This window comes from Heterodontus francisci, chromosome 28, assembly GCF_036365525.1.
Source record: "Heterodontus francisci isolate sHetFra1 chromosome 28, sHetFra1.hap1, whole genome shotgun sequence".
Taxonomy (NCBI): Eukaryota; Metazoa; Chordata; class Chondrichthyes; order Heterodontiformes; family Heterodontidae; genus Heterodontus; species Heterodontus francisci.
The window spans coordinates 27,717,319-27,732,254 of NC_090398.1; the positions used below are offsets into that span (position 1 = coordinate 27,717,319).

Genomic DNA, 14,936 nt, shown 5'->3' on the forward strand with positions numbered 1-14,936 from the left:
AGCCCTCCCTCTCTCCGCTCCCCCCCACACACCCCGCTCCCTGTCCAGCGATTGTGGGCTGCCATGGGTTTAGGTTGCCTTTCTGTGATTATTTGAGCAACGCCATCTTTAGTCTTGGCAGCTACCCGAACACCGCAGACAGTGACGTTTCAGTGCAGCAGGCTGCATTTACACGTGTGCCAGTGCAGTGCCACCTGGTGGTTACATTGTCAGCAAACGCAGCCTTTTTTTCATAACCTTCGACCTTCACCATGAGGCGACCATTCTCTGTTACCATATTCTACTCTGGAAATGCAGTTGGTGAAGAATATTACTGGAGCTAATCTTTACTCAGTCTTACATTAATTTAGAGTTTAGCATTACAAACATACACCTCCTCACTCAATCACACCACAGTATCAATAAGTGGCTCTTTATTTGTGCTCAACTGAAACCCCAGTTACTGCCCACTACCTGCACACAATTGGCACTTACCCCAATTTCTGTATTTTACAGTCTGGGTTCCTCAGAGCCTCAGACAGTAGTTTCACTCCTGAACCTCCCAGTTCATTATAATTCAGGTACAGATCCGTCAATGATCGGTTTGTATTGAGAGCAGATGCGAGATCTTCGATACAAGAAGCTGTGAGATTGTTTTCTACCAGCCTGGCATCAAAGATGGAGAATTAACAGGAATCAGACTAAATTCCCAGTGTTTATTAATAACATTATTACTGATGGTGTTACTACTAGAGTAATATGCAGTGCTTAGTAATAACACCATTGCTGATACTAATAATAATGCACAGTGTTTATTAATAACACTATTACTGATATTAATAGTAACATACAGTGTCAGATACCCAGATATTATAAACACAATCTCACACAGTCTGGTACTTACCACAGTTCCTGTATTTTACAGTCTGGGCTCCTCAGAGCCTCAGACAGTAGTTTCACTCCTGAATCTCCCAGTTTATTACAACTCAGGTCCAGCTCTGTCAATGACTGGTTTGTATTGAGAGCAGATGCGAGATCTTTGATACAATAAGATGTGAGATCGTTTTCTCCCAGACTGGGATCAAAGATAGAGAAGTAAAAGGAATCAGAGCAAATTCCCAATGTTTATTAATAACATCATTACTGATATTAATAACAATTCACATTGTCAGATACCCAGTTATTATAAACACAATCTCACACAGTCTGGTACTTACCACAGTTTCTGTATTTTACAGTCCGAGTTCCTCAGAGCTTCAGACAGTAGTTTCACTCTTGAATCTCCCAGATTATTACCACACAGGTTCAGATCCGTCAGTGATTGGTTTGTACTGAGAGCGGAGGCGAAATCTTCGATACAAGAATCTGAGAGATTGTTTCCTCCCAGCCTGGGATCAAAGATGGAGAAATAACAGGAATCAGAGCAAATCCCCAGTGTTTATTAATAACGCTATTACTGATATTAGTAATAATGATGCACATTGTCAGACATCCAGTTATTATAAACACAATCTCACACAGTCTGGTACTTACCACAGTTCCTGTATTTTACAGTCTGGGTTCCTCAGAGCTTCAGACCGTAGTTTCACTCCTGAATCTCCCAGATTATTATCACTCAGGTCCAGAGCAGTCAGTGATCGGTTTGTACTGAGAGCGGAGGCGAGATCTTCGATACAAGAATCTGTGAGATTGTTTGCTCCCAGACTGGAATCAATAACGGGAATTAGAGTAAATTCCCAGTGTTTATTAATAACACTATTACTGATATTAGTAATAATGATGCACATTGTCAGACATCCAGTTATTATAAACACAATCTCACACAGTCTGGTACTTACTCCAGTTTCTGTATTTTACAGTCCGGGTTCCTCAAAGCCGCAGACAGTAATTTCACTCCTGAATCTCCCAGATTATTGGAATTCAGTCTAAACACAAACAGACAGAGAGTGAGAAACAAATTGAATCAAACCCTGGACCGGATACAATTCACTTTCTGTTGAATGTTACAGGAAACACTGAAAAAGACTTGAGGAAATTAACAATCAGATTTTCCCATCACTGACAATGAATCTCACACTGTAGAACTCCTCATATATTCAGGAGCTGTCAATAAACATCAAAGAGGGAAGTAACGGGACAGAAGGTAGGTGATTGGTTGGTGAGTATTACAGTGTGTTTTTGTCTCTCTAAGTGACAGCATTTGAATAAAGTATTGCTTGGGGAAATAAATCTATTACTTTATTAAATTAATCAGATAAATGAACTAATTAATACATTTATTATGAATTGTTTTAAAAGACCTAATTACATTTATTCATGTTATCAATAAGGAAATTAATTATAAAAGACTAGCGATGACAGGGCAGGCTACGTGTTGGGACTGTAGGATGTGGGAGTTTGAGGATAGTGAGACTGTCCCACATTCCCACACCAGCAGGAAATGTCTCCGTCTTCAGTCATTCCAGCTCAGAGTCAATGGGCTGGAATGTGAGTTCGAGACATTCCCAAACATAAGGGAGGGGGAGGAATTTCTTCACAGTTTTATCCAGAACACAGTCACAGCTCAAAGAAAATCACAGGTTCAAGAAAAGGGTGTAAACATTCGGGAGCAGCATGGTGAGGACTGAGGAGAGATTGAGAAGGAGGTTCCTCAAACGCAGGTCCTGTCCAAAAGATACAATGTACTTGTTACCTGTGAGGACAAGGAGAAAGACTGTGGGGAGGACAGTCACAATGTAGACCAAGGTACTGTGGCTCAGAAGACTGTCCAAGGGGGAAAGAGCAGAATAGAATGTGGTAGTGATAAGGGTTTCTCTAATTAGAGGGATGGATAGTGTCCTCTGCAGCCATGAATGAGAATCCTGTCGGGTGCGTTGTCTACAAGGTGCCAGAGTAAGGGATATCTTATGGTGACAGGAGAGCAATTTGGAAGGGGAGGGAATAATCCAGTTGTTGTGGTCGATGTTGGAACAAACGACATATGTAGGAACCGGGAGGAGATCCTGCTGAGGGAATATCAGGTGTTCGGAGCTAAATTAAAAAGCAGGATCTCAAGGGCAATAATCACTGGATTATTTCCCAAGCCACATGCAAATTGGCAAAGAAACAGTCAGATCAGGAGAATTAAAGTGTGGCTAAAGAACTGGTGTGGGAAAGAGGGGTTCCTTTAAATGAAACACTGGCACCGGTACTGGCACAGGAAGGAGTTATACTGAGTTTACAGACTCCACCTGAACCGGGATGGGACCTGTGTCCAAGTGGAAAGGGTAAATAGGGAGGTGGTAAAGGCTTTAAACTAATAAGACGGGGCAAGGTGGGGGTGAGGGGGTGTGGGGGAGATGGGGAGGGACGAACAGAAAATGAATTCAGCCTGAATAGAAACAATACAGGTAAGTGGAGCATTCTCATAGAGTCGTACAGCATAGAAACAGGCCCTTCGGCCCACTGCATCCATGCCGAATCCCACCTGCCTGCATTAATTCCATATGCCTCTATGACTCTCTCATTCAAGTACCTGTCCAGATGCCTCTTAAATGTCGCTACTGTTCCTACCTCCACCACCTCCTCTGGCAGCTCATTCCAGATACCCACTATTCTTTGTGTGAAAAATTTACCCCTTTGATCCCCTTTAAAACTCCTCCCTCTCACCTTAAATCTATGCCCTCTAGTTTTAGTCACCCCCACCATGGGAAACAGACTTTGGCTATCTACCCTCTCTATGCCTCTCATAAATTTATATACTTGTATCATGTCCCCTCTCAGCTTCCTTTGCTCCAGGGAAAACAGACCCAGCCTATCCAATCTCTCTTTATAACTCAGGCCCTCCAAACCAGGTAACATCCTTGTGAATCTTTTCTGCACCCTCTCTAGCTTAATCACATCTTTCCTGCAGTACGATGACCAGAACTGCACACAGTACTCCAAGTGTGGCCGAACCAACGTTATGTACAACTGTAACATGACATCCCAACTCTTGTACTCAATGCCTTGGCCGATGAAGGCAAGCATGCCATATGCCTTCTTCACCACACTGTCTACCTGTGTTGCTACTTTCAGGGAACAATGTACTTGCACCCCAAGGCCTCTCTGCTCAACAACACTCCCTGCCATTCACTGTCTATGCCCTGCCCTGGTTTAATTTCCCAAAATGCATCACTTCACACTTGTCTGCATTAAATTCCATTTGCCAATCCCTTGCCCACTTTCCCAGTTGATCTATATCCTTTTGCAACCTTAGACGACATTCTTCACTGTCCACTCTACCTCCAATTTTGGTGTCATCTGCAAACGTACTAATCATGCCCCTTACATTCACATCCTAGTCATTAATATATATGACAAACAACAGAGGTCCCCGCACTGATCCCTGCGGCACATCACTGGTTACCGGCCTCCAATCTGAAAAACAACCCCCCACTACCACCAAGCCAAATTTTGTATCCAATTTGCTGGCTCACCCTGGATCCCATGTGTTCGAACCTTCTGGACCAGCCTACAATGCGGGACCTTGTCAAAGGCCTTGCTAAAGTCCATGTAGACAACGTCCATCACCCTGCCCTCGTCAATCCTCTTGGTCATCTCCTCAAAAAACTCAATCAAATTCATGAGACATGATTTCCCACGCACAAAGCCATGCTGACTATCCCTAATCAGACTATGCCTTTCCAGATGCATAGAAATCCTGTCTCTCAGAATCCTTTCCAATAACTTTCCCACCACTGATGTAAGGCTCACCGGCCTGTAGTTCCCTGGCTTATCCCTGCTGCCCTTCTTAAATAAAGGCACAACATTAGCTATACTCCAGTCTTCCGGTACCTCACCTGTGACTAACGATGATACAAAAATCTCTGCCAGGGCCCCAGCAATCTCCTCCCTTGCTTCCCATAGCATCCTAGGATACACCTGGTCTGGCCCTGGGGAATTATCCACCTTAATGCGCTTCAAAACCTTCAACACCTCCTCCTTTGTAATGTTGATATGCTCCAGGATATCGCTGTTCCCTCCCTTGAACTCACTAGCTTCCATGACCTTCTCCACAGTAAATACAGACGAGAAGTATTCACTTTAAGACCTCACCCATTTCCCATGGTTCCACACATAGATTGCCACACTGATCTTTAAAGGAAACTACTTTCTCCCTAGCTACCCTTTTACTCTTAATATACTTATAGAATCTTTGAAGATTATCCTCTATCTTATCGGCCAGGGAAATCTCATGGCCCCTTTTCGCCCTCCTAATTTCCTTCTTAAGTGTACTCCTGCATCCCCTATAGTCCTCGAGGGACTTGCTTTATCCCAGCTGCCTACACCTGACATATGCCTCCTTCTGAGAGTTCCTGTCTGATGCCATCGAAATTCGCCTTGCCCCAATTTAAGACTTCAACCTGAGGACTAGTCCTATCCTTTTCCATAACTATCTTGAAGCTAATAAAGTTATGGTCACTGGTCCCAAAGTGCTCCCCCACTGACACATCAACCACCTGCCCAGCCTCATTTCCCAAGAGGAGGTCGAGCCCCTTTTCAAGGAGAGCCATCCACACACTGCTTCAGAAAACTATCCTGGACACACTTAACAAATTCTTCCCCATCTGATCTCTTAGCACTAAGGCAGTCCCAGTCAATATTGGGGAAGTTAAAATCACCTACTATTACAACCCTATAATTCCTACACCTATCTGTGATTTCCCTATATATGTGCTCCTCCAATTCCCTCTGACTATTGGGGGGCCTATAGTATAATCCCATCAAAGCGATCACCCCTTTCTTATTTTCTAAGTTCTACCCATATGGCCTCACTGGACGTTCCCCCCGGGATATCCTCTCTCAGTACTGCCGTGATGTCCTCCCTAATCAATAGTGCAGCTCCCCCTCCTCTCTGACCTTCACCTCTGTCACACCAGAAGCTTCGGTACCCCGGAACATTGAGCTGCCAGTCCTGCCCATCCCTCAACCATGTTTCCATAATAGCTACAATATCACAATCCCATGTACTGATCCATGCTCTGAGTTCATCTGCCTTACTTGTAAGGCTTCTTGCATTAAAGTAAATGCAGTTTAGCCAACCAGACCATCCACGCTCCCTGTCCTGCCTCCTGGACTTGCTTGCTTTAACCTCTACATTTATCTCAACTATCTCATCGGAGAGGCTACTACTTTGGGTCCCACCTCCCTCCCAGTTTAAATCCTCCCAAGTAGTACGAGCAAACCTTCCCGTAAGGATATTGGTCCCCTTCCAGTTTAGGTGCAACCTGCCCCCCTTGTACAGGTCACCTCTGCACCAGAAGAGATCCCAATGATGCAAGTAGCTGAAGCCCTCCCGCCAACACCAGCTCTTCAGCCACGCATTCATTTACCTTATCCTCCTATTCCTACCCTCATTAGCATGTGGCACAGGGAGCAATCCTGAGATTACAACCCCAGAGGTCCTGCTTTTTAACCTTCTGTCGAGCTCGCTATATTCACTTTGCAGGACGTCATCTCTCTTCTTGCCTATGTCGTTAGTGCCAATATGCACCATGACCTCTGACTGCTCAACCTCCCCTTTCAGAATGTCCTGCAGCCGCTCCGAGACATCCTTGACCCAAGCACCAGGGAGGCAACATACCATCCTGGAGTCTCATTTGTGGCCACAGAAACGCCTATCTGCTCCCCTTACGATAGAATCCTCCTATCACTATAGCTCTTCCACCCCTTTTCCTCCCCTGCTGTGCAGCAGAGCCCTCCGTGGTGCCACAGACCTGGCTGTTGCTGCTTTCCCCTGGGAGCTCATTCCCCCCAACAGTATCCAAAGCGGTATATGTGTTTGAGAGGGGGATGACCACAGGGGACTCCTGCACTACCTGCCTACGTCTACTAGTCCATCTGGTGGTCACCGATCCCTTTTCTGCCTGTGCAGCCATTACCTGCGGTGTGACCACCTCACTAAACGTGCTATCCACGACGTCCTCAGCATCGCGGATGCTCCACAGTGAATCCACCCACAGCTCCAGTTCTGTAATGCAGGTAGCCAGTAGCTGCAGATGGATACACTTCCTGCACACATGGTCATCAGGGATACTGGAAGCGCCCCTGATTTCTCACATAGTGCAGGAGGAGTATACCACAGGGCTGAGCTCTCCTGCCATGACTTACCTTTAAATTAATTTAGATACTCCCGTTAAAAATACTAATTACACTCGGGGCCTTGTTCTACCCACTACAATATAAAGTCCTTAATAAGCTACACTGAATTTTAAAAAAACACTCTTTAGTAGTACTCATTGGACAGAAAAAAAAGTGAGGACTTCGATGGAAAGGAGGTAAATAGAATTATGGAGTATGATTGTAAAAAGCTGGTTAAAAAATAAAGTAAGAGGAACTGCGAATACAAATGATTTAAACTTTTTATACAGCAATACACACAGTGTCAGTAATAAAACAGGGGAACTGGAGGCAATACTACATTGTGAGGATCCATATTAGGGATTACTGAGACATCGCTATGGAAAAATCTGGACTGAGCATTAAACATTGCAGGATATAAACTACTTAGAAAAGAGAGAGAGGAAATTGGGGAGGTGGAGTAGCTGTACTTAATACTGAAAACAATGGCAGGAGCAAAAAGTGACACGGCCATCAGCAAGAGAGAAATAGAATCCACATGGATAAAGATAAAAGATAATAAAGGATCAACCACATTCACAGGGATAGTCTACGGATCACCGAATAGTGGAAGGAAGGTGAGGGAGAAGTATACAAAGAAATTAGGGAAATTAATAAAAACACATGGAATAATAATCATGGGGAATTTCAACTAACATGAGATTAATTGGCCAGAAGAGACATGTAAAGGAAATAAGGGAATGGAGTTCCAACAATGTGTACAAGACTCCTTTCTAACCCAATATGTAAGAAGCTCAACAAGGGAGGATTCCCAACTGGATCGAGTAATGGGCAATGAGCCAGAGCAGATAAAAGTAAAAGTAGGGGAACATCCAGACAATAGTGAACATTAATATTATATACTTAAAGATAATAATTGAGAAGGAGGTAAGTATGACGAAGACCAGGGAATAGATTGGAGAAAAGTGGATTTTGAGGGTCTGAGAATAGAGCCGAGGAAAATAAAACTGACAACAATATTGTCAAACAGTGATGTCGAACAGCAATGGGAAACATTTAAAACCATGTTGGACATATTCCAGGAAAAATATATTCTGCTAAAAAGACAAGAACAAGTGAAACACTAATGAGTTACCATGCATGAATAAAGACATCAGATAAAGAAAAATGAGGTCTTGGAAAAAGACAGACACTAAACACATGAGCAGCAGGGGAGAGCATGACAAAGAGATTAGAAATTTTCAAAAAGGACAAAAAGGAACAATTAAATTATCAAGGAGCAAATAGTAAAATATTTTATAGGCACATAAATAAAAAAAGGAAAATCATGATGGAAAAGGGTCAATTATTGATGGTCAGGATTATATCACAACAGACAATGATAGAGAAATGACAGAAATATTAAATAATGACCTTGCTTCAATATTTACCAGGAAAACAGGATAGGTGGACAGATTAGAAATCAGATAACAGCATTGAAAATAAAAAGGTGAAGTTTTAAATAAACTAATCAAACTCAGAGGATAAAAACCCCTGGTCCAAATGGATTACATCCACACATTTTAAAAAAATCTCGGGAAGAGATAGCAGAGACATTACTACACATTTCTAATCATTCTTTAGAGAAAGGTGTCGTGCCAGAAGACTGACAGATCGCTTACATTATATCTATATTTAAGAAAGGAGATAGAACATGTACAGGGAACTATAGACCAGTTGGCTTAACATCAGTGGTAAAAAATAATGGAATCTCTACTAAAGGTGGGAAGAGAAGAATATCTAGAAACCAAAGATATAATAATGAAAAGTCAGCATGGATTTAAAGAGAAAGTCTTGCTTAACCAGCCTTGTTGAATTTTTTGAAGAGGTGACAGAGAAAGTAAACAATGCTAATGCAGTAGATGCAATTTATCCAGATTTTCAAAAAGTCTTTGATAAGGTATCACAGAACAGACTAATGAATAAGGTCAGAGATTGCAGGATCAGGGATCAAGCAGAATGGACAGCAAGCTGGCTTCAAAACAGAAAGCAGAGAATAGGGATAAAGAGTAGTTACTCAGAATGGCAGAAGGTGGAAAGTGATGTTCCACAAGGATCAGTGCTGGGATCACTGTTTTACAATTTATATTAATGATTTAGACTTTGGAATCAAAAACACAATTTCTAAATCTTCAGATGGCACCAAACTTGGGGTTGTGGGGATAGTTAATCTGAGGAGGATAGCAACAAATTACATGAAGATATTCACAAACTTGCAGAATGGACATGTAATTGAAAAATTAATATCAACATAGATAAATGTGAGGTATTACATTTTTGGAAAGAAAAGCAAAGAGGTTACATATTACTTACAAAATAAGAATCTAAATGGGGCAGAGGAGGTAAGGGATCTGGGAGTACAAATACACAAATCACTAAAAGTAATTACACAGGTTAACAGTTAACCAAGCACTAAGGTTTATTCCTAGGGGGTAGAATTGAAAAGTATAGAAGTTATGCTAAACTTGTGTCAAACCCTGGTTGGACCACACCTGGAATACTGCAGACAATTCTGTTCACCATATTATAAAAAAGATATGGAGGCACTGGAGAGGGTGAAAAATATTTACAAGGATGATACCAGAAATGTAGGGAATACCGATCAGGAGGGAATGAACAGGCTGGTCTCTTTTCTTTAAAAAAAAAAGAGCAGGCTGAGGGGTGATCTAACAGAGGTGTTTAAAAGTATGAAAGGTTTCAATAGAGGAGACACAGAGAGAATGTTTCCACTTGTGGGGAAAAGCAAAACTAGAGACCATCAATGTTAGATAGTCACCCACAAATCAAACAGTGAATTCAGATTGGTCAGTCCTGTATGATGTGTTACCTCCCTGGTGCTGGGGTAAAGGATATCACGGAGAATGGGCTAAGTACATTCCAACAAGCTGGAAAGGTCGGGGAATCAAAGCCAGGGCTCCTTGGATAATGAGGGAGATAGAGAATATGACAAAATAAAAAAACAGTGTATGGAGCATGTCAGGTGAATTCTTCAAGCACGAACCAGGCCAAACACAATGGGCTGGATTTTACCGAGCCCCTGATTTCAGGCTCCATGGTGGGGGAGGTGGAAGATGCTTCTGGCAGAGGCTCACCATGGAGCCCGACTCCGGGAGGGTCCGGCCTGATCCTCCTGGTGGTGACAAGGCTCTGTGACGGCACCCCTGCCGCTGGGCGACGGGACCTGCATTGAAATATTTTAATGAATAGATTTAAATAAACTTACCTCGAATCTTCCGGGCCCACCACGATCTCCAGTGCAGCAGCCGGCACTCCCACACCTTCACTTCCCCGTCTGGGAAAAGCAGGCAGGACACTGGTGCGGGGTGGGGGGGGAATTAAGATTTTTTGTGTGGCGTTGGGGGGGGTGGGGGGAGCGGTGATGGGGGGGACGGGGGTCAAACAATCATCATCTGTATAGGGGATTGTGGGAAGGGATGAACTTTAAACTTTGTACAGTCTGGGGGAACCAAAGGTCACGTTTCAAAGGTAAGTGTTTTGTGGGGGGAAAGGGAAAATACTTAATGTAATTGTTATGGGGGGTGGGAAAGGGCCGTTACTATTTTGTTTGGTAAATTTTGGGGGCAGCACTGGCTGCCCTTGAAAAATGGCACCAGCTCCTGCACACAGACATCTGACACCATTGCAGATGTCAGACAGCCCGTCCCCTCCACTTTGTCGGGGGAGGCCATGCCGGCTATTTAACTGAGCTGCCGTGTGGGAGATTGTTGCAGCTCTGATGTGTGAGGTCATCTGAGAATGGAATGGCAGTTAACGTAAAAGGGAACCCAAAAATCCATTTTTTAAAAATTCATTCATGGGATGTGGGCGACGCTGGCCAGGCCAGCATTTATTGCCCATCCCTAATTGCCCTTGAGAAGGTGGTGATGAGCGGCCTTCTTGAACCACTGCAGTCCATGTGGGGTAGGTACACTCACAGTGCTGTTAGGAAGGGAGTTCCAGGATTTTGACCCAGTGACAGTGAAGCAACGGCGATATAGTTCCAAGTCAGGATGGTGTGTGACTTGGAGGGGAACTTGCAGATGGTGGTGTTCCCATGTATTTGCTGCCCTTGTCCTTCCAGTTGGTAGAGGTCGCGGGTTTGGAAGGTGCTGTCTAAGGAGCCTTGGTGCATTGCTGCAGTGCATCTTGTAGATGATACACACTGCTGCCACTGTGCGTCGGTGGTGGAGGGAGTGAATGTTTGTAGATGGGGTGCCAATCAAGCGGACTGCTTTGTCCTGGATAGTGTCGAGCTTCTTGAGTATTGTTGGAGCTGCACCCATCCAGGCAAGTGGAGAGTATTCCATCACTCTCCTGACTTGTGCCTTGTAGATTGTGGACAAGCTTTGGGGAGTCAGGAGGTGAGTTACTCGCCTCAAGATTCCTAGCCTCTGACCTGCTCTTGGAGCCATGGTATTTATATGGCTACTCCAGTTCAGTTTTCGGTCAATGGTAGCCCCCAGGATGTTGATAGTGGGGGATTCAGCGATGGCAATGCCGTTGAATGTCAAGGGGAGATGGTTAGATTCTCTCTTGTTGGAGATGGTCATTGCCTGGCACTTGTGTGGCGCGAATGTTACTTGCCACTTATCAGCCCAAGCCTGGATATTGTCCAGGTCTTGCTGCATTTCTACACAGGCTGCTTCAGTATCTGAGGAGTCGTCAATGGTGCTGAACATTGTGCAATCATCAGCGAACATCCCCACTTCTGACCTTATGACTGAAGGAAGGTCATTGATGAAGCAGCTAAAGATGGTTGGGCCAAGGACACCACCCTGAGGAACTCCTGCAGTGATGTCCTGGAGCTCAGATGATTGACCTCCAACAACCACAACCATCTTCCTTTGCGCTAGATATGACACCAGCCAGCGGAGGGTTTTCCCCCTGATTCCCATTGACCTCAGTTTTGCTAGGGCTCCTTGATGCCATACTCGGTCAAATGCTGCCTTGATGTCAAGGGCAGTCACTCTCACCGCACCTCTTGAGTTCAGCTCTTTTGTCCATGTTTGAACCAAGGCTGTAATGAGGTCAGGAGCTGAATGGCCCTGGCGGAACCCAAACTGAGCATCACTGAGCAGGTTGTTGCTAAGCAAGTGCCACTTGATGGCACTGTTGATGACACCTTCCATCACTTTACAGATGATTGAGAGGAGGCAAATGGGGCGGTAGTTGGCCAGGTTGGATTTGTCCTGCTTTTTGTGTACAGGACATACCTGGGCAATTTTCCACAATGCAGGGTAGATGCCAGTGTTGTAGCTGTACTGGAACAGCTTGGCTAGGGGCGCGGCAAGTTCTGGAGCACAGGCCTTCAGTACTATTGCCGGAATGTTGTCAGGCCCCATAGCGTTTGCAGTATCCAGTGCCTTCAGTCGTTTCTTGATATCACGTGGAGTGAATCGAATTGGCTGAAGTTTGGCATCTGTGATGCTGGGGACTTCTGGAGGAGGCCGAGATGGATCATCAACTCGGCAGTTCTGGCTGAAGATTGTTGCAAATGCTTCAGCCTTATCTTTCGCACTGATCTGCTGGGCTCCCCCATCATTGAGGATGGGGATATTTGTGGAGCCACCTCCTCCAGTTAGTTGTTCAATTGTCCACCACCATTCACGGCTGGATGTGGCAGGACTGCAGAGCTTAGATCTGATCTGTTGGTTATGGGATCGCTTAGCTCTGTCTATCGCATGCTGCTTACGCAGTTTGACATGCAAGTAGTCCTGGGCTGTAGCTTCACCAGGTTGACACCTCATTTTGAGGTATGCCTGGTGCTGCTCCTGGCATGCCCTCCTGCACTCTTCAATGCACCAGGGTTGGTCTCCTGGCTTGATGGAAATGGTAGAGTGGGGGATATGCCGGGCCATGAGGTTACAGATTGTGGTTGAGTACAATTCTGCTGCTGCTGATGGCCCACAGCGCCTCATGGATTCCCAGTTTTGCATTGCTAGATCCGTTCGAAATCTATCCCATTCAACACGGTGATAGTGCCACACAACACGATGGACGGTATCCTCAATGTGAAGGTGGGACTTCGTTTCCACAAGGACTGTGCGGTGGTCACTCCTACCAATACTGTCATGGACAGATGCATCTGCAGCAGGCAGACTGGTGAGGATGAGGTCGAGTATGTTGTTCCCTCGTGTTGATTCCCCCACCACCTGCCGCAGACCCAGTCTAGCAGCTATGTCCTTTAGGACTCGGCCAGCTCGGTCAGTAGTGGTGCTACCGAGCCACTCATGGTGATGGCCATTGAAGTCCCCCACCCAGAGTACATTTTGTACCCTTTCCACCCTCAGTGCTTCCTCCAAGTGCTGTTCAACGTGGAGGAGTACTGAGTCATCAGCTGAGGGAGGACGGTAGGTGGTAATCAGTAGGACGTTACTTTGCCCATATTTGACCTGATACCATGAGACTTCATGAGGTCCGGAGTCGATGTTGAGGACTCCCAGAGCAATTCCCTCTCTACTGTATACCACTGTGCCACCACCTCTGCTGGGTCCGTCCTGCCGGTGGGACAGGATGGACCCGGGGATGGTGATGGCAGTGTCTGGGACATTGTCTGTTAGGTATGATTCCGTGAGTACGACTATGTCAGGCTGTTGCTTGACTAGTCTGTGGGACAGCTCTCCCAACTTTGGCACAAGCCCCAGATGTTAGTAAGGAGGACTTGGCAGGGTCGACAGGGCTGTATTTGCCGTAGTCGTTTCCGGTGCCTTGGTCGATGCCGGGTGGTCTGTCAGGTTTCGTTCCTTTTTATGGACTTTGTAGCGGTTAGTTACAACTGAGTGGCTTGCTAGGCCATTTCAGAGGGCAAGTAAGAGTTAACCACATTGCTGTGGGTCTGGAGTCACATGTAGGCCAGACCAGGTAAGGACAGCAGATTTCCTTCCCTAAAGGACATTAGTGAACCAGATGGGTTTTTACAACAATCGACAATGGTTTCATGGCCATCATTAGACTAGCTTTTAATTCCAGATTTTTTATTAAGTTCAAATTCCACCTTCTGCTGTGGTGGGATTCGAACCTATGTCCCCAGAGGAATACCCTGGGTCTCTGGGTTACTAGTCCAGTGATAATACCACTCCGCCACCGCCTACCCTGACAGCATGTAAATAGTAAGAAACATAGAAACTGTCCAGCACAAAAGGAGGCCATTCAGCCCATCGTATCTGCCCTGGTCAAACAAGCCATCCACCCAAAATAATCCCACCTTCCAGCACCTGGTCCACAGCCCCGCAGGTTACAGCACCCTCGGTACATGTCCAGGTACCATTTTAAAGAATTGAGAGTTTCTGCCTCAACCACCATTCCTGACAGTGAATTCCAGACACCCACCACCCTCTGGGTGAAAACGTTTCCCCTCATGTCCCCTCTAATCCTTCTACCAATCACCTTAAGGGCTTAAGGGGGTAGTAAGATGTGGCGTGAGGCCTCTTAGGGTCAAAGAGGGTGATATATGCTGAGAGGTGCAGGGCAAGGCTAGAACATGAAATGAGTATTTTATATCGGTGTTTACTAAGAAAGTGGAATCTGACAAAATCCCGGTTGAAGTGGAGATGGTAGGGGTAATGGATGGGGTGAAAATTGATCGGCAGGGTGTACTGGAAAGGCCGTCTCTGCTTCGAGTGTATATGTCACCTGGTCTGGATGTCTTGCATCCAGGTTGCTTAAGGAAGTGGGGGTGGAGATATGGAAGGGCTTGTCATAAACTTCCAATCTTCCCCAGATATGGGGAAGGTGCTCGAGGATTGGAGAGTGACAAATGTGACACCCTTGTTCAAGAAAGTTTGTAAGAACATGTGTAGTAACTGCAGACCAGACAG

General features: G+C 45.2%; 1 protein-coding gene across 17 annotated transcripts in view; it reads right to left on the bottom strand.

The window, feature by feature from the left end:
• The window catches only part of LOC137385157 (NACHT, LRR and PYD domains-containing protein 12-like), a 98,489-nt gene that overhangs the window by 12,313 nt on the left and 71,240 nt on the right, over window positions 1–14,936 (bottom strand). For all 17 annotated transcript variants that reach the window (XM_068060118.1, XM_068060117.1, XM_068060115.1 and 14 more), the window contains 5 exons: window positions 1,818–1,904; window positions 1,513–1,683; window positions 1,197–1,367; window positions 884–1,054; window positions 475–645 (listed from right to left, as the gene is read on the bottom strand). In XM_068060118.1, the coding sequence (XP_067916219.1) occupies window positions 475–645; window positions 884–1,054; window positions 1,197–1,367; window positions 1,513–1,683; window positions 1,818–1,904 (771 nt within the window). The remainder of the gene's footprint in view (window positions 1–474; window positions 646–883; window positions 1,055–1,196; window positions 1,368–1,512; window positions 1,684–1,817; window positions 1,905–14,936) is intronic.